At 58.2% G+C, this 24,447-nt stretch overlaps 1 protein-coding gene across 4 annotated transcripts; it reads left to right on the plus strand.

Moving 5' to 3' along the window:
• The first annotated feature begins 171 nt into the window (after nucleotides 1-171).
• Nucleotides 172-21,265, plus strand: MVK (mevalonate kinase). 4 transcript variants are annotated; one of them, XM_081287633.1, is made up of 12 exons: nucleotides 185-267; nucleotides 1,157-1,183; nucleotides 1,316-1,407; nucleotides 2,255-2,402; nucleotides 5,832-5,976; nucleotides 7,586-7,741; nucleotides 11,988-12,091; nucleotides 12,523-12,568; nucleotides 15,677-15,767; nucleotides 16,115-16,231; nucleotides 18,617-18,770; nucleotides 19,948-21,265. In XM_081287633.1, exons 3-12 carry the CDS (start codon nucleotides 1,330-1,332, stop codon nucleotides 20,097-20,099), a joined length of 1,191 nt encoding a protein of 396 aa, XP_081143759.1. In that variant the 5' UTR covers nucleotides 185-267; nucleotides 1,157-1,183; nucleotides 1,316-1,329; the 3' UTR covers nucleotides 20,100-21,265. The 4 variants fall into 4 exon arrangements, with proteins under 4 accessions (XP_081143758.1, XP_081143761.1, XP_081143759.1 ...); XM_081287632.1 differs by lacking the exon at nucleotides 1,157-1,183 and having other exon boundaries at nucleotides 172-267; XM_081287634.1 differs by lacking the exon at nucleotides 185-267 and having other exon boundaries at nucleotides 1,164-1,183; nucleotides 1,281-1,407.
• Nucleotides 21,266-24,447: the final 3,182 nt, after the last annotated feature.

The following is a 24,447-nucleotide window of genomic DNA, read 5'->3' on the forward strand; positions in this document are numbered from 1 at the left end:
GCGGCTCTCGGACCAGGGCGGGACCCTCCTAAAGGACTTGTTTTCCATTGGTTCGCCTAAGGAGAGGGGCGGGAAAACCCTTGACGGCTCTGTTGCGATCCCTATTGGCCAATGCAAGCCAATTCGTGAAGGGGTTCCCGGCTTGCCTGCTCTGATTGGCTGGACGGAAAATAGAGGCCGCCTCCCGCGGGGCACTAGCTCTTGGGGATGGAGGAGACCCGGAGCAGTAGATCAGGCTCCGGAGCGAAGGGTCGGCGGCGGCAGCAGGTGAGAAGCAGGGGTCTCAGGACCGGGTGGCGCGAGATCCGAGGCCAAAGACGACCCCGTGTCGGGCGGCCAGCTTCGTTGGCTCAGTTTCCCCAACTCTGAGAGTCCGTCCTGAGGTGTGGGCAGCCTCAAATCTGGCTGTCCCCCTCCCTAAGAGCAGGGATTGCCGGGTTCCTTGCTCCCAGTGCGACTGAGGTCTTCGGGGAATAAACAAGGCGGTTCACGGAAAGCCTTAAGCGAAGGGTAATTTTGCATTATTTGTAAAAGTGTAAAATGCTACACACCCGGAGATGCAGCAAGGCATTGGCTGCACTTGTTGCAGAAATCTTCGCTGAAGTGTGCAAAACCGGGCTGGACTGGTGTTTTCTGCAACCATGTTTATGATTGTGACATCTTGGAAACAGCCTCAATGTCCAGGAAAGAGTTCTTTTTCGTCCACGATTTCATGGGAATCAATCTCCTCCTCTCTCCCTCTTCCTTTCTCAATCCCTCCCTTCCCCATTTCCCTCTTCTGCCTGCCCCCCTCTTTCTTGCTGGGGATCAAACATAGGGCCTTGCTCACTGCTCATGCTAGGAAGGTGTTCTACCACTGACCTACCCTCCCAACCCTCATGTGAATTTCTGCCTTCAATAGTAATCGTAATAAAAGAACAAACTAGTAATAATTATCGATCAGTAATCAAGTGATAACAGTAATGCCAGACACTTCTATTTTCTTTAGATTAACTTAACTTTCCCAATGATGTGTTGAGGTAGGTTACATTATTGTCTCTATATAATGTGTGGGCAAACTGAAGTTCGTAGCCATTTAAGTGAGTTAGCAAAGATGATATATCACTGGGGAATAGAAGAGCTGGCATTTGAACTCTTGTCTTTCTCATTTGTCCAGTTGACCGTATTACTGCACTACTTTCAGGTATGTAGCAAGTATTCTTTATGCTGTTGTGGTTGTTACAGAGATGTGCTTAATATGGGCTTTCTCTGAGATCTCTTCCTGCTGTCCTGGCATCTAGGCACCTTTGTTCCTCTCTCTGGCTTTCCCTTTCAGGATTCCCAAGAGCCATGTTGTCCGAAGTCCTACTGGTGTCTTCTCCAGGGAAAGTCATCCTTCATGGAGAACATGCTGTGGTCCATGGCAAGGTAAAAATCCCCCAGAGCTTTCAAGGATTGGATCTCACTTCTCCCCGACACTGATCTGGCAAGAAGGTGAAGCAAGGCTCTGAGGCTTAGCTTGGGAGCAGATCAGAGAGGAGGCTCATTTCTCCCCGGCCAGATGAGGCAAAGACAGATCTTATGCCCACTGAAGAGCTTCCCTGGCCTCACTCAGTAAGACAGCAAAAGATGATATATGTAAAGCCCTGCATGTGGAATGAAATTACTTCGGAAGTGAGCTGATGGACAGGAGAAGATGTTTGAGGACTGAGCACAGGGGCGCTCCCATGTTTAGGAGTTGAAAGATGATCCAGCAAACAAGTCAGAAACATGCATCAGCTCATTTAACCTTTGCACCTATCTCTGGAGGGACATTCCTTTGTTTCCTATTTACAGATGGGGAAGCTCAGGCTTAGAAAAATCAATAACCTGACCAAGCTCCCCACACCCTGGTGAATGTTGTAGTGAATCAGCTCTGTCTGAACCCAAAGCTCATGCTCATCCACTCGTTCATTCCAAGGGCCATTCTTTATGTTCTTATTTATATTTCTCTTTGAGAATGTCGAGATCATGGGGAAGCAAAATTCCTTGGTGTTGAGAACCTCTGAAGCTTTCCATGGAGAAGGCAGATATAAGTGGAAATAAACTCCTAATTCAGTGGTAGTGGCTGTGCCCAGGGTCAGTGGGACAGCAGGGCAAAGCTGATCCCCGGGTCTGCCAGGGCATAGGTGGGAGTGGCCTGTGTGCTGGTATTTGCCCTCACTTCCCAGTATATTGACTCTGGTCCCCTCCCCGCCCACCCTCAGGCTAACTACTCTTGCTCTTTACTATACAGGTAGCACTGGCAGTGGCCTTGAACTTGAGAACATTCCTCCGGCTTCAACCCCAAAGCAATGGGAAAGTAAGCCTCAACTTACCAAACATCGGGGTCGCACAGGCCTGGGATGTGGCCAGGCTTCAGCTGTTGGACACAAGTTTCATGGGTAAGTGCAAGCCCCAGATGTGAGAGAGCCTGGGCCCTGGAGAGGGGGAGAGAAGGCACCTAGGTGGGTTCCGGCTGTTCCAGAGGGAGCCAGAAGCAAGCCATTCCAGGGGTATTTTCTATTCTGACCCCGTACAATTAGCTTCACTTATTCAGTATGTTGTCTTAATTTAAAAGTGTAAAATTATGCACCAGATATCTGTGGGCTATCGTGGGTATATTATCAAGGCCTACTGTTCAGTAAAAAAACACAGGATGTAAAATAGCATCCATGCACACTTACGTGAGAGTCAGTGTGCAAATGCATAGAAACACATTGACCATGGTGGTGCACTCAAACTACTCAGAAGACTAAGGGAGAAGTGCTGCAGGTTCAAGGCCAGCCTGGGCAACTTAGGGAGGCCCTGCCTCAAAATAAAGTAAAAAGAGGGCTGGGGGGGCTGGGGATGTGGCTCAAGCGGTAGCGCGCTCGCCTGGCATGCGTGCGGCCTGGGTTCGATCCTCAGCACCACATACAAAGATGTTGTGTCCACCGAGAACTAAAAATAAATATTAAAAAAATTCTCTCTCTCTCTCTCTCTCTCTCTCTCTCTCTCTCTCTCTCTCTCCTCTCTCACTCTCTCTTTAAAAAAAAAAAAAAAAGAGGGCTGGGGGTGTAACTCAGTGTAGAACTTGCCTAGTATATGCAAGGCCCTGGGCTCAATCCCCAGTACTGCAGGGAAAGAAAAAGGGATAGAAAAATGTGTGATGTAATAGACATCAAGCTGACCTCTGGGAGGATCCTAGGGGTTGGGAGTAGACAGAGAGCCTTCTATAATGTGGCTTTCAACAAGGAAGATGAATGTGTGGGCATTTTATGTGTCAATTTTTTTTTTTGGTACGAGGGATTGAACCCATAGGTGCTTAATCACTGAGCCACATCCCCAGCCCATTTTTATTTTTTATTTTGAGATACGGTCTTGCTAAGTTGCTGAGGCTTGCTTTGTACTTGCAGTCCTCCTGCCTCAGCCTCCCAAGTGGCTGGGATTACAGGAATGGATTGCACCACCATGGCTGGCAATTTAAAATTCTTAAAAATAGGATTGAGTGTAGCTCAGTGGCGCACCGTGTGTTTAGCATGCATGAGGCCTCAAGCTCAAACCACAGTGCAAAAAGAAGAACAAAGTATTAACAATGAGAGTAACTTGTGTTTATTCCTAATAGTGAACCCAGCTCTGTCTGAACCCAAAGCTCATGCTCCTAATTAACAAAATGACAGATGACAAAAAAATTCACCCATTATTGCTTTTCTCTTTCCCAGTAACCACTCTAATCAATTTGCTATTAATCCTTCTGAGTTATTTTTTGTTGATATTGAAATATTTAGATTGATGGAGAGAGAGAGACACCTTGTTTTTTACCAAAATTGGGTGAGTCTGGTGGCCTGGGATTGTGGCTCTGTGGTAAAGTGCTTGCTTAGCATGTGTGAGGCACTGGGTTGGATCCTCAGCACCACATATGAATAAATAAAAGGTCCATCGACAACTAAAAAAAAGTATTTAAAAAAAAATGGGTCAGTCCATTATCCACTTTTCTGGAATGTGTGGGTTTTCCCTTCAGTGTAGCAGGATCATCTTTCCATGCCAGTAAGCAAGGGTGTTGCTCTTTTTTTTTTTTTTTTTTTAAATATTTATTATTTAGTTATCGGCGGGTACAGCATCTTTGTTGGTATGTGGTGCTGAGGATCGAACCGGGCCGCATGCATGCCAGGCGAGCGCGCTACCGCTTGAGCCACATCCCCAGCCCGAGGGTGTTGCTCTTGACGACGTGAGAAGGCTGTGTCCACCCACAAGCTAGCGGGTAGTGGCTTGTTTTCCTCGGTCAGGGGAGCTGCCACCTGCCCAGAGCTGGAGCTAGTCTCTCTTCTCCTTCTGCATCTCCCTTTGGGCCGATGTCTCATTGTTGGCCACAATGTTCCTCAGCAAGCCTTGGGCAAACGAGAATCCCCAGGGCTTTCTTCCAGACTGTACTTGAACCCTGAGGAGCCACAACTGCTCCCATAGGAGAGGGAATAGAGTTGGGAGTTTTCAGCCTGTGAGTAGCTCAGTGGGAGAGCTCTGGGTTCAGTCAGCACCACCAAAAATTAAAGAAATAGAAATAAAAAAATCTTACAGCAGCCATTTTAAACTGTCATGCCTTGGAATCACGGGAGGACATGCTTACTGTGATTTTTACCAGTACAGATGGCTTCCTGGCCCTGTGCGTCTCCTTTTGAGAGTTGTTAGTGGTGGTACGGGCTGCGTGTGTATTTTGAAAGGGGTTCCCTGGGTGATACCAGGGACACCCTCAGTTAAGTGCCACTGCCTTGGAGCTTGCTTCAGAAGATGGCACCTGGGACTTGCCTTCTCTGGAGCCCAGGGCCACCCAGCCAGGGCAGACATATTCCCTGAGAACCCGATGCTGCTTTGGTAAATCAGTAGCATGAGGTGGCAGCAGCCTGGAGTGGCACCTCTCGGACTTCCTAGGTGAGCCTGGCAGGTCACTTCACCTCCCAGGCCCCCGCGAACAGGGTTGGGGTGACTGTGAACTCCAGCGGGGCTGGAGCCCGTGCTGCTGAGTCGGTGGGTAGGTCAGGGCTGTCCATTGACTTCAGAAGGAGACACAGGAGTCTGAGCCCTTCGGATTCATGTCTAAGAGGTTGCAAGCCTCTGCCACCTTGGGAAGTCCTGGAATTCTCCAGCTGGAAGTGGGTGGTGTTATTCATGCCCATTATATGGACGTGAGGATTGGAGTATGGAGGTCCCATGGCCTGAGCCACCCCATGTGTCAGCGCTATAGAGAGGACTCAGATCCAGTCTCCCTGAACTCTAAGCCTGTCGCAGCCCCGTGCAGAAGTCTGCAGTGTCTAGGTCTCTGTCACATCTGTGTCAGGACTTCATAGGTGCCCGAAGTTTCCCAGCACAGGCACATCCAACTCCATTTCAGACTGCCTGAGAACTTGGCCTGAGACCCAGGGAGCGGCCTGTAAAGATGAACTGGTTAGACTCACTCAGCCTCCTCGGTCTCACAGACAGGTGGCCCAGGCTCCCGCCTGTCACTGGGAAAAACCTACAACCCCACCTTTCCCTCTTGCCCAACCCACACTGAGCTCAGAATTTTACAACACCTTTCCCAACTTCATCTCCACGGCAACCTCTGACAAGGTCCCTTGAGAGCAACTGAGGTACAGAGAAGGTAAGTCATGGGCTCAAGGCCACACAGCAAGTGGATGGCACAGTTGGGACCCATTTCCAAGCCTGCCCACTCCCGAGGCTCCAGGCCAGTGGGTAGACTCGGCTCTGCTGCTGGGACTGTGAATGCATGTCTGTCCCTATCTGCTTCCGGTGACCACTTGTATGTTGTTTATAAAGGCCCCTGAGGCCCCTGGCCCACCTGTGTTTGTGTCTGACAGAGCAAGATGACGTCACCGTGCCCATCGCAGAGCAAGTGGAGAAGCTGAAGGAGGTGGCAGACTTCCCTGAGAACTGGGCCGCCACCGAGCCCCTGGCGGTGCTGGCCTTCCTGTACCTGTACCTGGCCATCTGTCGGAGGCAGAGGTGCGCGGTGAGGAGGGAGGCGGCAGGTTCCAGTCATACCCTGCTGGGGAAAGCTCGGTCTCTTGGGGGGCAGCATCGGCTGTCCTCACCTGTGCCAGCGCCCTCCAGATGCTCTGTAGATGACAGCCTGAGGACAGGGCACTACCCGGTTTACACCCGGCTTCCCTGTGCGCACAGTGGGTGTGGCAGAGGACCTGCTGCTGGTTGTTGCGGCTCGGTTTCTCTGAAGTGCTTGGCGCAGAGCCTGGCCAGGAGCTCCTCAGTGCTATGTTGTGGATAATCCCACAGAAAACAGGGAGGTTGGAAACCCATCAGGGCTGGGCTGGAGCTCAGGGGCAGAGCGCTTGCCTTGCATGTTTGAGGCACTGGGTTCGATTCTCAGCACCGCATATGAATAAATGAATAAAATAAAGGTCCATCGACCATTGAAAAATATTTTTAAAAATCCACATAAAATGGACTTAGCACTGTGCCTGGCACACAGTGAGGATACAGTTTTTTGGTTTTTGTTTTAATGCAGAACACAGCGAGCAGCAAATACCGGCTCAACTTCTGGCTCATAGTCTGGCTCAGCGTCCCTTGTGCCGAGGACACATTCGTAAATGCCAACATTTGCTGTCTCATGCAGGGATTTTTTTTTTTTTTTTTTTTTGGTACTGGGTCTTAAACCCAGGGGTGCTTAACCACTGAGCCACATCCCCATCCCTTTTTATTTTTTATTTAGAAACAGGGTCTCACTAAGTCGCTTAGTGCCTCGCTTTTGCGGAGGCTGACCTTGGACTTGTGATCCTCTGGCCCCAGCCTCTGGAGCCTCTGGATGACAGGCTGGCGGCCGCCGGCTTAGCGCAGGGGTTTCCAGCTTGGGAGGGGCGTGTCCTTGAGTAGGTGGGAGTCTTTCGAAACCTCCCACCCTGGGGAGGGGTGGCAGGTGGATCTGAGAAGGCTCCTGGGGCATTGTCATTTAATGGCAATCACTGAGCATGAGGTTGACAGGTGTCGCTTGGGGTACACTTAAGATGTGTGAGTCCAAACTTCGTGGCAATCCACAGCAGACCTGGCTGCACGTGCTGGGGAGAGCTCTCGGGGGGACAGGCCTCCCCGGGAGCGTGCCACCAGGTGTGCCACAATGAGGTGACATGGGGAAGGCTACCTGTGGGGGTCCTGGAGGGCAGCTCGGAGTGGCCCTGTGGGTGGTCCAGAAGGGTCACAATGGAAGTGACACCTGAGAGGGTCTTGAAGGATGGGTCGGGGTCTCTCGGGGGCAAGAAGAGATACGAGGGCATCACTGGCACAGGCCCAGCAGGGCGGTGAGGCCTAGCAGGAGGGAGCAGGAAGGCCGTTGTAGGGGGCTTGGTGGTCAGGAGGACCTGTAGGGACAGCTCTGGGTGGACGGTGCAGTGGCTGAGTGGACCTGGTACCTGTTTCCCAGTTGTCTGGTCCACCAGGAGCACCCGCCATCCAACCAGGAAGGCCCTGGGGTCAGGAAACCGTCCTGACTTCAGAAAACTGGGCCAGACGCAGAGTCTGAACCTGGTCCCCGGCCCTAGACTCAACCTTGGCACCTCGCCATCCTTGTACGAGGGTCCCACTTTGCACCGGCCTGTTGCAGGGCCCTGCCAAGCCTGGACATCACGGTGTGGTCGGAGCTGCCCCCCGGGGCCGGCCTGGGCTCCAGCGCCGCGTACTCGGTGTGTCTGGCGGCCGCCCTGCTGACCGCATGTGAGGACATCCCCAACCCGCTGGAGGACAGCACGCACACCAACAGGTAACCGTGGTCCGCGTCCTTCCTGGGTGCCAGGCCCTCACCAGGAGTCTCCTCAGGACCTCGTCACCACCCTCTGTGGCGCGAGGTGTCATGGGCACTTCACAGGTGACGAAGCTGAGGCCCACAGAGACCAAGCAAGGTCCACACAACTAGAGGCAGCAGAGTGGGGTTGGAGCCCCAGCTGTCTGAACCCAGAGTCTGAGCCTTCACCCCTGTGCTGAGCCACTTGTGCGCCCACCCTCACCCCCTCTGGGCCCTTTGAGGGCCTGTGTGCGTGGTGGGAAGAGCTCGAGTCAGGTGTCAGTGGTCACAGGTCGGACGGACCCTCTCCCTTCTGACTCACTTCCCGAGGGCTGGGCCTGGTCACTCTGCCTGGTGACGAGAGTGCCCCTGGGTCACAGTGCAGTCGAGCCAGTTGGTTATGCAGAAAGGCGTGACGTGCCCGAGCAGATCAGGAGGCGGCTGCCTGGGGGGGCGTCTGCTCGTGTCCTCGCCTCCGGGGGGCTGTGGCCTGGCCTCACTGGTGGGGCACCTCTTCCGTCACCTGGAAAGGCCCCTTGAGACACCATCCAAGCTCAGTGGCCGTGGCCTCGTCCTGGCCTCGTGGGTTGTGGAAAAGGCCCCAGAGTCCCCGCGGCTTCATCGTGGGGTGTCCCCTGGGCCCACGTGGCTTGGGGACCCGCCCAGCTGGCGACTCAGGGCACCAGCCGTGTGGTGCTGGCCGCTGTGACCATCAGGTGTTGGGCTAGTCTGGTTCCTCCAGGTGCGTGGGGCGTCCAGTGGAGGGAGCTGTCACCACCCCAAGTGCCTCCACACCTTGCGGCCCTCAGCAGGCCACAGGGAGGAGCAAGGCCCAAGGACACGAGGGCTCCCTGTGGCTGGAGACTCTGTCCTCTGCCTGAGTTTGTTCTGGTTGAGTTTTTCTCTCTGGCACAGAGAGGCCGGTTTCTGTCCCCCAGCCCTGGAGGCACCTGGCAAGGCTGCTGTCCCATCCAGTTGTCCCCTCCCTGAGACGTGCAGGTTGAAGTCAGCTGAATCCATCTGGAGCCCCAGGTCACTTGGGTCCTCACGGCCCCCGTGGAGCTGGAGTCCGTCTGAAGGGTTCCCTGGGTGGGGACAGGGCAGCGGCTGCCACCGGTCAAGGGAGAAATCGGCAGGAGAAGGCATGGCGCCTCTGGGCAGCGCTGTTCTCCAGGGTGTTGGGGCTCTGCCTGTGAACTGGCCGCGTAGCCGGGGTGACTCCTCTCTGGGGCTCCCTTTCCTCATCTGGAAGTCAGGGATGGGACCCGAGGCTCCCTTGTGGGGTCTTCTATCCTTGGCATTTGGCCATCCTGTGATAATTGCTGCTCATAACCAGATCAGTGAAGGCCGGTTCCCGGGGTCCCTGGCCACACGCAGGCCAGCAGTCCGGCAGAGGTGACTGTGTGTGTGAGTGACACAGGCACACGTGTGCTCTCTCATGCAGCCTTTGGCCTTTCCTCCAGCGCCTCTGAGGACCTGTCATTGCCCCGCCCCACCCGCACCCTGGCTTCTTCTGTCTGAAGAACAGGCCCAGTTCTCTCTGGAGCCTTGAGGCTGGGCCCCTGGGGCAGGGCCTGCAGTGGAGGGGAGGAGGGGAGGAGGGGAGGCCCATGTTGCCCAGAGGGCCAGCCTCTGAGGGAGATCAGTCGCCAGCTCCTGTCCCTCTCTATCCCTGCTGCTTCCCAGGCAGCCGCTGCCCCTCAGTCCCTGGCCCAGCTCCAGGCGTGGCACCGCAGGGCCCTCTGGCTGGGGTGCGGTCCCCTGCCTCTGTCTGGCTGCCCTCTGCCCCCATTTGGCGTGAGGTGCGATCTATTGAGCCTGCATTGCGCTTATCTAAGGGCTCATTTGGGAGGTAAATATTGCAATGTGACTCGTCTGTAACTAAAAATCGATTGCTTACAACTCCCTGTAACCATCACGTTCCAGGCTCCAGGAAGTTGGCAGCCATGTCTCTTTTAGCTCCTGGCAGTGAACTTAGTTACGGGTCTATCACTAGTTGCTGAATAAATACGAAAGGGTGAGCAAGCGGATCTCAGCACCATAGAGTTTCATGGCGCAGAGCTCAGGCTCCAAGTTGGCAGGGGTGATCTGGAGTAGCAACAGGTACACTGCAATCTTGGAGAGGACATTTTGCCCATCTGAGCCTGTTTCCCTTCTGTGTGAAAGGGGATCATAGTGGTAGCTTCCCTGCAGGGTTACTGAGAGGAAGGCAGGAGCTGGTCCATCTGAGAAGGCACTGAGCACAATCCTCGGTACTTGGTACTCAGTGGTATTGACCAGTGTTAGCTCATCTTGAGTCAGAGCCACAACCAGCGCATGAGGCACATGAATCCTCACTTGGCAGGTGAGGAAGGAGACTCGGGAGATACGTGTATATACATATGTGTAGGTAGACTCGAGAGGGAGATATGTATATAGGTGGATATACATACATACACACACACACATGCATACACACATACATATATACAGATACACATACACATCTTGTGGGGGTACTGAGGATTGAACCCAGAGGCTCTTTACTACTGAGCAACGTCCCCAGTCCTTTTTTTGCTTAGGGTCGTGCTAAGTTGCTGAGGCTGGCCTTGAACTTGTGATCCTCCTGAAAGGAAAGTGACCACAACACTCAGAGCGACCAAGAGATCTTTTTGCAGCAGTGCAACAGAGGAGAAAAGAGAGAAAGAGAGAGAGAGAAGAGCATGCGCGCAAGGGAGACAGACGGATCAAGAGAGAGAGACAGAGCAAGAGAACAAGAGAGAAGAGAGAGAGGAGCCCAGCAGGAGGGAGTTTTTATAGCCCAAATCTAACGGGGCCTCTGGGTCTGCAAGCTGCCTTGTTGGCACAAGGGGGGTTGAGTGTTCAGCTTTGACGCAAACAGGTGATAAAGGATCAGACAGAGGGGGGTTTGAATGCATGGGCCATCCTGTAGCTAACATTTGTTCAGCCTGCTCTGCAGATAACATAGTTCAGCCTGTTCTGCACCTAACACCTCCTATCTCAGTTTCCCGAGACACTGGGATTACAGGTGTGTGCCACTGTGCCTGGCCCCAGTCCTTTCTTAGTTTTGAGGCAGGGTCTTGCTTAGGGCCTCACTAGGTTGATGAGGCTGGCCTCAAACTTGTGATCCTCCTGCCTCAGCCTCCCGAGTCCCAGGTTGCTGGCATGACAGGCGTGTGCCATCGCACCCAGCTCAGAGGGGATAATCGACTCAGCCAGGGCTCTCCAGCAAACTCAAGGCAAGTGCTGTCCCACTGGCCATGTCCCCAGCCCTTGAACTGGGTTTGAGGGCATCAGGAGCTGTGATCCCTGCTGGTGTGTTTTGGGGAGCACCTACTGTCCCCTAGGTACATGCAGGGACTCATGGGTTCTTCCCAAATCATGGAGAAGTTGGGGCGAGAGCTGGAGCAGTTGTGGGGGACTCTGAGTTCCGGCCAGCTCGCTGCATCAGCCCCCGCCCTGCCCTGAGCCAGGCCCTTTGCAGAGGCTGCACAACCACCCTTGGCCGCTGCCGTTCTGTGGGAAAGGGAATCGGCGGGAGGAAGCCTGGGGTCAGGGCTGCTCCCTCTCCTGTCCCCACATGGTGCTTGGGGTCTGTTGACATGGGCAGGGACTGAGCCCTCGCCCACTCTGTGGAGGGCTGCTGGTGCTTTGGGGAGGTTCAGAGACGGCGGGTGCCAGCCTGGCCCCGCAGGGCCCTCTGGGTGGGTTGGCGGTGGCTGGTTTGCCTGCTCTCGGGGCGTGAGTCCTCCCCCTGCAGCTCTTCCTGAGCTCCAGCTCGGCTCAGGAGCAGGCAGAGGTCCCCGCAGTGATGGTGACCGCTCACTGTGTGTGGACGCCTTACGGGGCACTGTGCCAGCCTTGGCCACACAGGTCCACAGCCCCAGGGAGGGTGGAGCTGAGCTTCTTCCACTGAGGGAGGCAAGGAGCAGAGCAGTCAGGCAGCTGGCCCAGAGTCACTCAGCTAGAAAGTGGCACTGTGGGGACCCCCAGCCGGGCTTCGCCCACTGCGCTGGGTAGCTTCCAAGGGAAGGGACAGGAGGTTCCGCCTGCTCTCAAGCCGAGCAGTCAGCGCCGTTGGCTCTTCTTCCTGGGTTTGGGGCCCAAGCCCTGCGCCTTTCGTGCTCCACCCTGCACGGGCCACCGCTCTGGCCCTCTGCTGCCCGAGGTCACCCTCGGTCCCCACTGACCACCACTTGCTGAAGGTGTGTTTCTGTGTCGCCAGGTGGTCCGAGGAGAACCTGCAGCTCATCAACAAGTGGGCCTTCCAGGGGGAGAGGGTGATCCACGGGAACCCCTCGGGAGTGGACAACGCCGTTAGCACGTGGGGTAGGTGGCCCTGGGCCCACCTCCTTGCTCTTCGTGGAGTCTCGCTGTGTTCCCAGATCCCCCGGCCCCGTTGGCTTGGGAGGCGCAGGGTCCGTGGGTTCTGAGCAAGATGGCGCTTCCCGCCTGCCTCATACCCTCCCTCAGGGCCTGGTGGGGCCGGGTGGCCACCCCTGTGGGGAGCAGGCTGGGTGCCCTCTCGCCAGGCCTAGATGCCAAGGCCCAGGCTCCGGCTCTGCTGGGTGGCCCGTGGAGCCACACTGGGTGACGTGGAGGAGGAGGGGGCTCCTGGAGTCCCCACAGGCCTTCCTGCCTCCTGGCCCACTTGCAGCTGGGCTGGGGTGACCAGGTGTCCTGCTTTGCTGGTCCCCTGGGGGGCCAGCCTGGGGCACGGGCAGCCCTCCCTCAAGCTCTGACGCTGGCTTCTTCCCCAGGGGGAGCCCTCCGCTACCATCAGGGGAAGATCTCGTCCTTGGACAGGTAACTGGGCAGGGGCTCGGCTGCGTCCTTCCCCGGGCCATGCTGTCCCTGCGCTCCCACCCCTGCGTGGCCTCATACTGGCTGGCAGTGCCCCTGGGTGCAGCGATGAAGGCCTGGCTCTGGACCCTTGGCCCGTAGATGGCCACGTGTGGCCGTCCCGCCCACCTTCCAGAAGGTAGCCGTTCCCACAGACCCCTGGCTGCGGGTTTGTCTGTCCATTTAGTAAACAAGAGTTGGGACTCTCCCCGTGCCCCTGGTGACCAGTCCTGGGGCCTGGCAAAATAGTCTGAATGGGGGATGGACAGACAGACACAAAGCCTTCTATGGGACAGCGAGGGTTCCGTGACGGGGTGCAGGCTAAGGCAGGACTGAAGCCCACTTCTGGGAGGCTTGAGAGAGGTGCTGACAGAGGGGACATTGGCGATTCACCTGTTTCCTGGGTCTTTCCCCTCCCTCTGGAGCCACTGGAACCCGGGTGCGAGGTCACAGTTCAATACCCTGTGTTCTGTGGGCACCCCGGTGAGGCGCCAGGTGCCCGGGCCCAGACAGGTGGCAAGCGGGGGACTCTGACCCTCCAAGTTGTGCAGCAGCGTGTCCCAGGGACCTTGCTGCTGCCTCCGGGTCCTTCTGTGTCCCTTCCTTCATTACTCAGGGAGTCTTCTCTGCAGCTGGGCAGCAAGTCCAGGCCTCTGTCCTGGCCAGAGTTGGTGGACTGAGTGTCGGCCCCTGCCCTGCCCTCAGAAGCCACGGGGACGAGCAGAGGCAGCCATGGCTGTCGTGGTCAGAGCAAAGGCAGCCGAGGGCTCCGAGCTGCGGTTCACTGCAGATGGCCCTCAGGGCGGTGGCCTTTCATTCACCTGGTTCCCGAGAGCCAGTTGTACCTAAGCATGGGACCTGCCCCACAGATGGACACCCCCATCTCTGCAGGGGACAGGGGAGCCCCTGTCGGCCGAGCCACGACAGAGAGGCTGTGGGGTCCAGGCCTGGGTGTGCGCCCAGCTGTGTCCCGGGCAGCTGGTGCCCCTGGGAAGTCACTCTCCTGAGGCCCATTTGTCACTTGCATGTCAGAAGCGCCATCCTAAAGTGCCCGACTGCTGACCAGACAGACCCACCCTTCCCCAGGTGTCACCGAGCACCTGCTAGTGCTGAGCACTGCGGCCTCGAGGGAACTGCCTCCCTGGGCCTCACCTTGGGAGGAGACAGCCACCAAGTAAAATGCTCCAAAGGGCTTGTCGGGCAGTCCCCAGCGCCTGGAGGACACGAAGCTGGGCCAGGAACTAGAGCTGAGGGGCTGATGGGATGCTGTCCTGGGGCCGGAGGGGCCTCTGGGAGCACAGGGACAGGGCCCCGGGGGCTGAAGAGTGAGGCTCTGCAGAGTAGGTGCCAGTGCCAGCCCCGAGGCAGGGGACAGCCAGGGGGCCAGGGAGGGAGGAGGCGGGGCTGGGGGCGGCCAGGCCCAGATTGCCGAAGCGCTTCCAGGGCAGAGCCCTGAGCCATGGCCGCAGGTGTTGGCCGCTGGGTTCGCGGGCTGGCGGCCCCTTGGCAGAGGACTCTGAGAAGGATGAGTTCCCGTGGGCGGGGACAGAGCGGGGACCTTTGCTGCTGGCTGCAGGGCACTGCAGTGAACAGATGGCAGGTCCCCTAAGGGGCCGGGAGGCCGGGCTCCACCTTGATCCCAGGGTGGCGCAGAGGAGCCCTGGCGCCCCATCACAGGGAGCTTCTCCCTGGGAAACGCACCATCTGTGGGTCACCACGCCTCCAGGAGCTGCCCTTTTGAGCAATGAGTTGTCTTTAAAGGGAAGAGAAAAGCCAAATAGAATGTTCATCTTTTGTAAAGTTAAAAAAAAAACAACTACCAAGCGAGCCAGCCTGGGGCTGGGATCGATATTAATTTCATGGGCTCCTGGCGGTGAGATAGAGCCGTCCCAGCAGCCTTTCCCAGCCCCGTGGGTTTTCCAATCTGGAACTGTGAAGCCGTGAACCACGGTGTCGTGGGTCCCCGCTCCTGCAGCCAGCTCTGCCACTATGCGTCCCGAGGCTCTGCCCTCCATCCCCAACCTGCAGCGCTCCAAAAAGGGGGCGGCTCAGGTCCCCGCGGACAGTGCCCCACAGAGCAGTCGGGGCTCAGGAGGGTCTAGGGGTCCTGCTGGGCACATCCGTTCCCTTCCCTGGGTAGCCCAGGGGGAGATGGACTCCCTGTAACCACAGCCATTTGGAGCTTGGCCTCTGGTCTGGGGGCCACCGAGGTCAGGCAGGGCTGGGCAGCTGTGCTGGAAGCCGTCCTCAACATCCGGCCTCCTGCTGCCGTCCTGCGCACCAGCTCCGTGATGCTGCTACGGTTGGAGCATCCCTGATCCCAGAATCCGAAATCTGAAGTGTTCCAAAATCCGCCCTGAGCTTAGAAACTGCAGAGGTTTGCAGCCTTTTGGATTTCGGATTCTCTGATCAGGGAGTTTGTGCATATTCCCAAACCTGGAAAACCTGGAGTCTGAAACACATCTGGCCCCACGCTTTAGGAGAAGGGTCCCTCGACCCGCACCCGCACTAGCTGTTGTGCATGTCACCCCTGCCACCCTGTACCCCGTGCACCTTGGGATCTGCACCTCGCCAACAGGACCCGTCCTTGTCCTGTTGCTGCTGCGTCTAAACCCCCAGCACCCTCTGCTCCGCTCCCTGGTGGCCGCGTGACTGTGCCCCCCCCTGCCGCCTCCAGACTTTGCACACGGCACTCCCCTGCTGGAAATATTTGCCCCCCCCCCCCGCCTCGGCCCTGGGTGATTCTTACCCCTCCCGTCTCAGCCACTTGGCAGCCGACTCCAAGGACCTTTGCCTTTGCCTCCTCCCCTCCCTGCCCCTGGTCCCCAGGCTGAGCTGGGTTTCCCCAGGTGGCCAGCACACAGGTGCCCCGCTGAAATAATGGATTACTGCTCAAGTGAAGAGCCAGGGGCGGAGGGGAGAGGCAGCTGTGGCCAGGGACAGGAGCTCTGTGCCCCCCAATCCAGTGTCACCTCCCTGGGCCTCTACTCCCTCTTCTCTGTCAGGGTGGAGTTCTGAGTCACTGTTTGTGCTGGCCCAGCTCCTCCATCCTGTCTCCTCTCCACCCTGCAGGCCCCCAGCTCTCCAGATCCTGCTCACCAACACCAAGGTCCCACGAAGCACCAAGGCCCTGGTTGCTGGTGTCAGGAACAGGCTGATCAAGGTGCTTCTTGACCCCCTCCTGGGTGGGCTTCGGGGAGGGCAGGACACAGTCATGTTTGGATTTGGAGCTGTCCTTCTAGCTGATGGGCTTTGGAGGCGTACGTAGGTGGGGCAGGGAGACCTGGGGAGGCAGTTTAGACAGAAAAGGAGGTGCTGTGGGTGCTTACAGTCTGGCCGGAAGGCAGGGTGGGCATTCCTGAAGCAGGTGATGGGGGTCGTTGGCCACGTGAGCTCTGCAGCCCGGAGCTGCTCCTGACGTGGCATCCTGGGGCAGGGTGGACAGCGGCCTGGAGGGAGAGCAGGCAGACCCTGGATGGCCCCTCAACGGCCGCCTGCCCTCCCCCGCAGTTCCCAGACATCGTGGAGCCCCTCCTGACCTCCGTGGACGCCATATCCGCGGAGTGCGAGCGCGTGCTGGGAGAGATGGCCTCGGCGCCGGCCCCCGAACAGTACCTCCTGCTGGAAGTAAGAGCTGCGGCCGCCCTGAGGGACAGGGCGCAGGACAGCCGGCCCGCCTGGGCTGGGGCTAGGGAGACCCCGGCTGCTGCGGCCTCAGGCTCCCTCAGCCTGGGCCCGTCCTGCGTCCCTGCTGACTCCCGTGTCACCGGCTTTGGGTCCGGCAGGCTCCAGAGCTGTTCTGTGGTCGTCACCCCCCGTCATTTGCATAACCCTGTGACCCCCACTTGGGACCCCGCTTTGCTTGGGGCAGGCACTATAGTGTCTGAGTCCCCCGCCCCCAAGTGCTCCCTGCTGGAGGCCACAGGCCCTGAGGTCCCACGGGGACGCACCAGCACAGCGCCTGGCGCCACCAGCTCAGTGAGTCAAAGGGCTGCTCCCCTGACACGGCTCGTCTGGCCCAGCGGAGGTGGACTCTGGACGGGCCTTCACAGATGAGCTCTCCTTCTGTCAACCTGTGAGGCGGGCGGATTGCCCGTGTGACAGATGTGAAAACGGGAGGCTGAGGCGAGAGGCATGCAAGTTTGAGGCCAGCCTCGGCCACTTCGAAACTCTGTCTCAAAATCTTTAAAAAGGGCTGGGGACATGGCTCAGTGGTAAAGTGCCCCTGGTTCCATCTCCAGTACTGAAAAAAAGAAAAAGAACAAAAAGGACAAACCAGAGGCCTAAAGAAAGTGGCTTCCTCCTAGGTCATCCAGCCAGTGAGTGACCGAGCCAGGGTCAGCCAGCCTGGCTCATGCATTGCTTCACTCAGCAGAGCTTTAATGAGCACCTACTATGTGCCAGGCTCCGGGAGTCTGTTAATTCCCAGACTTTGCCTTCCTGGCTCTCCATTCCCTCCACGTAGAAAGGAGGAGCAGTCCCCTGAGAAGGAAATTAATAATGACAGAGCACTGCTCAATCGTACCCGTCGGCCCCGAGAGCGCCGCGAACCGCGAGCTGATTATACGCTGTGTGTATTTTGGGCCGTGGCAGCCGCTGGAGTGTGCAGCTCTGCTCCTGGGCAGCTTGCACTCCAACCAGCGAGCTGTTCTCCTGTGCCACAGCCTGTCATCTGATCCCTGACAGGTTTGGATCAGAATGTGACAGGTGTCTGGAACCTGCCTTGGCCACGTGACACCTGGCGCTCAGGCGCAGGGTGGGGGGGGCCAGAGTCTTCTCACATTGCAGCCAGTGGGGCTGGTGGGAGGCGCGGGGGCTGCCACCGGGGCCATCACGCCTGTCTGCCCAGTGTCACAAGCGCTGGGCGAGTGGGAAACGGGGTGGGGACCCCAGCCTCCCGGCTGTCGGCTGGGCCCCACCTCCAGGTGGCTGTAGCGGAGGTGTCTTGGTGGAGCAGCGAGCGGAGCTGCGGGGTTCCCTGGAGAAGAGGGGGCAGGAGGCCCAGGGCGCTGGCCGGCAGGTCGTGGGCTCCGTGTCTGGCAGTAGCGCTCAGTCAGCACCTGCTGGCACGGTGACCTTAGGCAGGTCACTGCTCTACCTCAGTGTCCCCCTTGGTAGAATCAGGATGGTGGTGACGGAGCCTCTTCTCGGAAGACTCCCTGCAGTCACCTGTGGCAGTGAGGCAGAAGACCCCTATGATCCCTGTTGCCCGGAGGAGACAGGCTCAGAGCCACAGACCTCCCCAGGGACACACGACCAAGGAGAGGCCAAGATGAGGCCCCAGAGCCCAAGCATAGAGCCCAGCGAGCTGTGTGTGCTTGGCAAGTGAAATGTAAACAGTGGAGCCCGATATGGCATTGTTTATCCACCTGCATCTTGCTGGGTCCTTGGAGAACAGGGATCTTATTTTGCATAATTGAAGAAACTAGACAGATATTTAGCTGTCCCCCACCCCACCCCGCCATGACCCTGCAGTAGATGCGGCCTAGTTATTCTGCTCAGTCTCTGAGGCAGCTGCAGGGTAGCATATTATTTGTGACTTTTTCCTCTTGCAAATGACAGGAATCTGTCTCAGCCAGGTGTTAGCAGAAAAGATATTTATTGGCTCCAAACTGAGGAGACCAAAGCTTCAGGCACTGCTTGATCCAGCAGCTGAAACACTGTGTTGGGAACCTGTCTTTCGTGCCATCTGTGGCACATGGCAGGCAGAGAACTCTGAAGGCCCGTGTCCCACGGTCACTAACTTTAGCAGCTCCAGTGGAAAGAGGTAGAGAAAACCCGGTTGACCCAACTTGGGTCCCATGGCCATCCCTGAGCAGTTGGAGAGGGTCAGAGTTTCCCGGGCAGGGCCCGGATGAGAACAGGAGGGTGAGCTCAGCTCTTTTCAGGCTCCATGGGAAGTCCTGCAGGTAGGAGGGGCCCTTGGGGGCAGTGCCTGTAGTCAGCGCCTTAGCTGGTCATCAGTGGGCAGGGCCTCGGCCTCGGGCAGGAACCAGTGGATCTCCTCCCCAGGAGCTCATCGACATGAACCAGCACCACCTGAATGCCCTGGGTGTGGGCCACGCCTCCCTGGACCAGCTCTGCCGGGTGACTGCGGCGCACGGACTGCACAGCAAGCTCACGGGGGCAGGCGGCGGTGGCTGCGGCATCACGCTCCTCAGGCCAGGTACCTGGAGAATTCCCTTGGTGGGCAGGGGCCTAGGGATAGGTTTCAGCTCGGCTGTATGTCCTTGGGCAAATTAATCAACCTCTCTGGGCCTTTGTTTCTGGATGGTAAAGCATCAAGTTGCCCAGATTCGAAGAGAATCGTGCAGTTAGAGAGCCCGGCTCGGGGCTGGCCCAGGTGGGGCTCCTCTCATGGTGGCTGCTCCTGCCTGTGGCCTGAGAAAGAGCGAGAATGGGGTCTCCACCCTGTCAGCCTCTCTCTGCCCCACCCCACTCTTGACTTGGCTATAAGACGAAGGGGTCTCCTCCTTCTCCTTGACCTCCGGGGAGGAGCAGGGCCCTGGGAAGGGCTGCAGGAGCCCCTGATGCCGGCTCCTGGTTCAGGGCTGGGGACAGTGACACTTCTGGAGCATGCGTGGGGTCCCAGACGCAGGGCCAGGCACATCATCTGCGGTTATTCTAGCTCAGCCTCCCAGGAGCTCTGGAGGTATCGAGGTGTCATTGTCCCCAATCCCAGGGAGGAAACGCCACCTGGCCAGTGTGTGGCAAGGCGGGCTCCGTGGGACGCGCGCCTTTTTAAACTTTCAGATTTTTTTTTTTTTTTTTTTTGCGGAGGGGGGGGGCTCTGCCACTTAGCTACATCCCCAGCCCTTTTTATTTACTTTTATTTTTTATATTTTTAAGTTTCATTTATTTATTTCAGTTGTGGATGAACCCTTATTTTTATTTATATGCAGTGCTGAGAATTGAACCCAGTGCCTCATGTTTTTGAGGCAAGTGCACTGCCACTGAGCCACAGCCCCAGCCCCTGCCCCCCAGACCCCAGTCCCCAGCCCCCCAGTCCCAGCCACCACCACCCCCCCCCGGACCCGAACCCCCCAGCCCCCACCCCTCTTTATATTAAGCCAGGATCTCGCTAAGTTATCGGGGCTGGCCTCTGTCTTGTGACCCTGCCCCAGCCTCCCAGGTCACTGCGGTTGCAGGGTGGCCGTCACAGCCCGCTCCATGACCCCCAAGAGGGTGCGTGGCTCCGAGTGCCAGCACAGGGGGGCTGTGGTGGCCTCTTGAGGCCCAGGACGGCAGGGCAGGAACCTGTCCCCAGCCTTTTCCTTGAGGGGCATGATCGTCCTCTTTGGTGGCAGGCAGTTCTTCTATGGTGACCTGCTTCCCTCCCCCAGATCTGGAGCAGGACGAGGTGGAGGCCACAAAGCAGGCCCTGGCCGCCTGCGGGTTCGACTGCTGGGAGACCAGCATCGGTGCCCCTGGAGTTTCCGTCCACTTGGCCACCTCCCTGGAGGGACGTGTCCGTCAAGGCCTGGGCATCCTCTGAGAGGGGCCCCAACTCCACCGCTCTGCAGAGAAGCCCCTCTGGATTTCTGCGGGAGCCGCGGTCAGCCTCTGGGCAGCCCCACAGTGTCCAGCTCCTGACTTGACCAGAGGCTCCAGCCTCCACGAAGCCTCTGCTGGCCACCATCTGCCTTCCCTCCAGCCAGTCACGAGGGGCCAGGAGCGGCTGCTGAGGCCTCCTCCCCGGGTCCCGCTCCCATGGATCCATCTGCCCGGGCCACACCTTCACCCTTGGACACCCCAGCGCTGGGCCAGACGTGGGGCTGGGGTGTGGAGCCTCCTCTCTCCTCTGTCTCCCTCCGCCTCCTCCAGGAAGCCTTCCGGCCTGGTGGGCTGTCTGCACCTTCCAGGCATTGGAATGGGCTGCCTGTGCCCCCTGCCCTCGGGGACAGCTGGCTGGACTTGCCTGGGGCCAGCTGCTGATGTCCGCCTCCTTCCCCAGGCTAGGGCTGGCCGTGTGAGTGGTGTGCAGCGTCCCCCAGTCTGGGGGCCTTGGACAGGAGATGGCTGCGGGGAGGTAACAGACTCGGGACAGTCTCACAAGGCTCCGCAGACCCCTGGGCTCCCCAGCTGTGCTCGGTGGAGCGTCGCAGGAGGGAAGGAAGAGGGGCCTGGTCACCAGGCTATATCTCAGGGATGGGTGGGTTTCCCAGGTGGCCCTTGCTGGACAGGGACTGGGTGTGTCTGCCGACACGGGACACTGTCCGCTGGCACAGCCCCAGCTGCTGTCTGGCAGGGAATGTCAAGTTCCTGGCCCCGGGTCACGAGCACCCAGCAGTGCAGTGTCGTGGGCCTCGGGCAGGGAGAACGGGAGAACCGCAGCAGCCGCTGGATCAGGCGCAGCTTCTGAGATCAGCCCCCGGGCAGAGTGGACGCACCCTGGCCGCCCCGACTGGCCCCTCCCGGCCCTAGGTGATCTCGGTCCCCGGGCAACGCAGCTGATCCACAGAAGGCCCTGGAGCACCAGGCATGGAGGTGCACACCTGTGACACCAGCGACTGGGGAGGCCCAGGCAGGGTCACAAGTTCAAGGGCAGCCTCAGCAACAGCGAGGCCCCAAGCAACTCAGTGGGACCTTGTCTCTAAATAAAAAAGGGCTGGGGTGTGCTCAGTGGTTCAGCGCCCTGGGTTCAGTCCCGGTACAGAGAGACAGAGAGAACCCGTGTAGCAAGCTCATTGCTAACTGCTCCTCAGGAGCAGGCCCGTGGTGCTGGTTGCCCCAGGGGTGACGGGATGTGGTTCCAGGCTCAGTGCGCGTCTGCCCTTGGCCGCTAGGGGGCAGCTGGCGCCTTTCCCAGGTCTGTCACAAGGAGGGTGGCTGGGAGCTGGGTTGGACCTGGCCGGAGGAGAGGCTGGGCACCACCCAGCACCAAGCCCTGCCCTGAGGGTCACTTCCAGGAATGTGGGAGCACTAGGGAGGCACCCAACCCAGCTTGACTTGTAAAGGTGGCCCCAGCATCATGGGGCTCCCTGCCCCTGCACTTAAAACAAATAATGTGTAAACAATGCTAATTCTGAGCACTTCCTGTGGAGCAGGCAGTGTTCTAAGCACTGTACCTTCATCATTTCTTTTCCTTTCTATCCAACTTCAGAGCAGAATCACTAGTGTCATCCCCATTTTATAGATTAGGAAACTGAAGCCCAGAGAGGTTGAGTAAGTTGTCCAAGGTCACACAGCTCATCAGCATCAGAGTCAGTCAGGCTGGCTCCAGAGCCTGCCCCATTTGGCCTGCCCAGCTCTGCACACAGGTGTCCTACCACACAGTTCCCATCATTTCCTCTGTTTTTTGATGTACTTGGTCAGGGTAGGTGTGAGGCTTGGTGGTTTTTCTACCCACATGATGTGGATGAGCTGTTGGTGGCGAGCATGCTGATTGACAGCCGGTCTCCCAACGTCAGAGGCCAGGAAGATTTGGGGCCTCCCCAGGCATCCTTGCGCCCACGGCGGCTTAGAACTGGAGGTTGTGCAGCGCCGAGGCTCCCAGGGCCTGCCTTTTTGCCACCCCCCAGAGACAGGACATCAGCCCTAGAGTAGGCTGGCCCCACCCACTTGCCCCAGTGAAGGGCCTGTAGGTAGGCCTTACCTCAGCTACCACCGGCCACCACATGAACCTTCCCCTGGCCACGTGGCTTTGATGTTACACTTGCAGACGATTTGACGGAAGGCAGCCATCACTGCCTCATTGCCTCCTGCAGAGTTCTCAGTCACCTGCACACTGAAGTCACTGGGGAGTGCCCAAAAGACACCCAGGAACCCCGGCCCACCCCTGGTTAGTCTCCTTTAGCTGGTCTCCGTGGGACTCCATCACTAGTAGCCTGTTAAGCTCCCTGGTGATGTGCAGCCAGGGCTGAGGACACTGAACGAGGAGCCCCCCACTGTGGCCAGCATGGTGGCTGGGCACTTAGTTCTGCCGGGCTCTGCTGCCCATAGCCTCGTGACCTGGGACAACCCAGCCCGGCTGAGGAGGCTGCAGACCCGTCATCTAGAAAATGAGGATGACAAGAGTGCCCCTTTATAGAGGGATCATGAGGACTGGAAGGGAAGACACCCATGGATTCTCCCTGGCGCGTGGTAAATGCTCAATAAATGCTCAGTATCGCCCTTGTCTGCTGAAAGATATGACGTGAGTCACCAGGTTGAAGTGCCCCTCGCTGGTCCAGACCACCCAGGTGGAGGCCCCAGGTTCACCGCAGCAACACAGCCAGTGCCACTGCCCCTCCCAACCCTCTGCAGAGCCGGCACCTAGCCCACTGCCCTCTCGCCAGGTAGGGGACAATTGGCAGTGGAGCCGCTCCGGCCTCTGCGGCCTGTGTTTCCGCGGCCACCCCTGAGACTCAGGTTGCTGTGAACTCCCTGGCTCCGGCCCCGGTCTCTCGTTGGGAGACAGGGCTGCGGTGACCGTGCCCGATCTCTCCCAGAGAACGCTGCCCACGAGCTGCCCGCTGGGAGGCCGCCCCTGGTCAGTGGCCAGGCGGGTCCTGCCTTCAGGGTGGCCTGGCGCCCATTGGTCCCTCTGCCTTGCGGGGGCGTTTCCATTCTCGTTGGTGGGGGCCTTGGCTCCCTTCCCCAGCCCCCCCCTGGCGTCCGGCTAGTTCTGGTCAGGGCTTCGGTGGTCTCTTGGCACCACTTGCCAGGAGGGGCCGAGGGACTAGGCTCTGGCTCACCACTTCCGTAGGGGGCGCTCTTGCCTTTAGCTGGAATATCAGAAAGTCGTTCCCCGTTGGGAGACAGCGAGGACACTAGAAAGAAAACACAGATGAACAAAAGTAAGAACAGCAAGGCTGTCCCCAGAGCGCCCTCCTCCTTTCCCGTGACATGCGTGGTGCCGCTCAATACGCGAGACCCCGCTGTGAGGGCCCCTTGGTGACCGCTGTGGCTGTTCAGGATTGGCATTTGTAACAACAGTTCACCTCCAGTGCGCAGGTGTGGCCACCTTGCCCAGGTAAACCCTGAATGTCCAGAACCCTGTGCAGAGCCACAGTCTGGCTGTCACAGCCCCGAGTTCTCTTTCAGTCCAACAAGCAGTCCTGCCCACGCCACGCCCACACCATGCCCCGCCCACACCACGCCCCTCGCAAGCCACGCCCACGCCCTCCACTCTCCGCCTTCCTGCCACGGCTTGCTCAAGACCGGGGCCACCGTCCTTCTGCCCTGGCCATCAGAATCAGACCCTCTGGAGCTTCCGCAGAGCTGACGGCCAGCCTTTGCTGAGCACCTACGATGTGCCCAACCTGGGCCGCTGGTTCCTGGGCCTCATCCCCTGGACTCCTCTCAGTCCACTGAGGTGGTTAGGATTCTGTGTCTGTTCTGCTGGTGCGTCAACCGAGGCCCAGGGCAGTGACTTATCCAGGGTCACAAGGCCAGCACGTGGCAAAGCTGGACGTGAATGCAGGTCTGAGTACTTCAGATCTGCTCTCAGCCTGGATTCTGGGCTGTTTCCTTGGGGCGAAGAACTGTGACCTCCCAAGTCCCCCTTGTCCAGTTGACATGATTGAATGGCCACATTGATCCCAGTGGCGCTGGCCCAGCTCACCCCCCCCCGCCCCCCTGGCCCTTGCTGCCTTGCACACCCTGGGGCCCCTGGGGCCCTGCCCACTCGACCACAGGCACACGGACCCAACTGCCAAAGAGCATGACGGGGACTGTCATGTCAAAGAGCATCAGGGGACTGCCTGGAGCCACCGCTTCCCACCACCAAGGGAGACCCGCACAGCATCTTCTCAGAACTGAAACAAAGGGCCCTCACCCCACGTCACTGACTGGATGTGTCAGTTGCTGGTCATTAGAATCCAAAAACACTGGGGTCAGGAGGACTCCTGGGCTGCCAGGTC

Source organism: Spermophilus citellus (assembly GCF_964194105.1).
Source record: "Spermophilus citellus genome assembly, chromosome: 3".
Lineage (NCBI taxonomy): Eukaryota > Metazoa > Chordata > Mammalia > Rodentia > Sciuridae > Spermophilus > Spermophilus citellus.

Excerpts from the sequence above, each read along its gene's own strand:
- MVK (XM_081287632.1), top strand. The coding sequence starts at position 1,330 with ATGTTGTCCGAAGTCCTACTGGTGTCTTCTCCAGGGAAAGTCATCCTT. Across the intron at positions 12,092-12,522 it reads CAACGCCGTTAGCACGTGGG|GGGGAGCCCTCCGCTACCAT; the intron begins GTAGGTGGCCCT and ends CTTCTTCCCCAG. Across the intron at positions 16,232-18,616 it reads AACAGTACCTCCTGCTGGAA|GAGCTCATCGACATGAACCA; the intron begins GTAAGAGCTGCG and ends TCTCCTCCCCAG.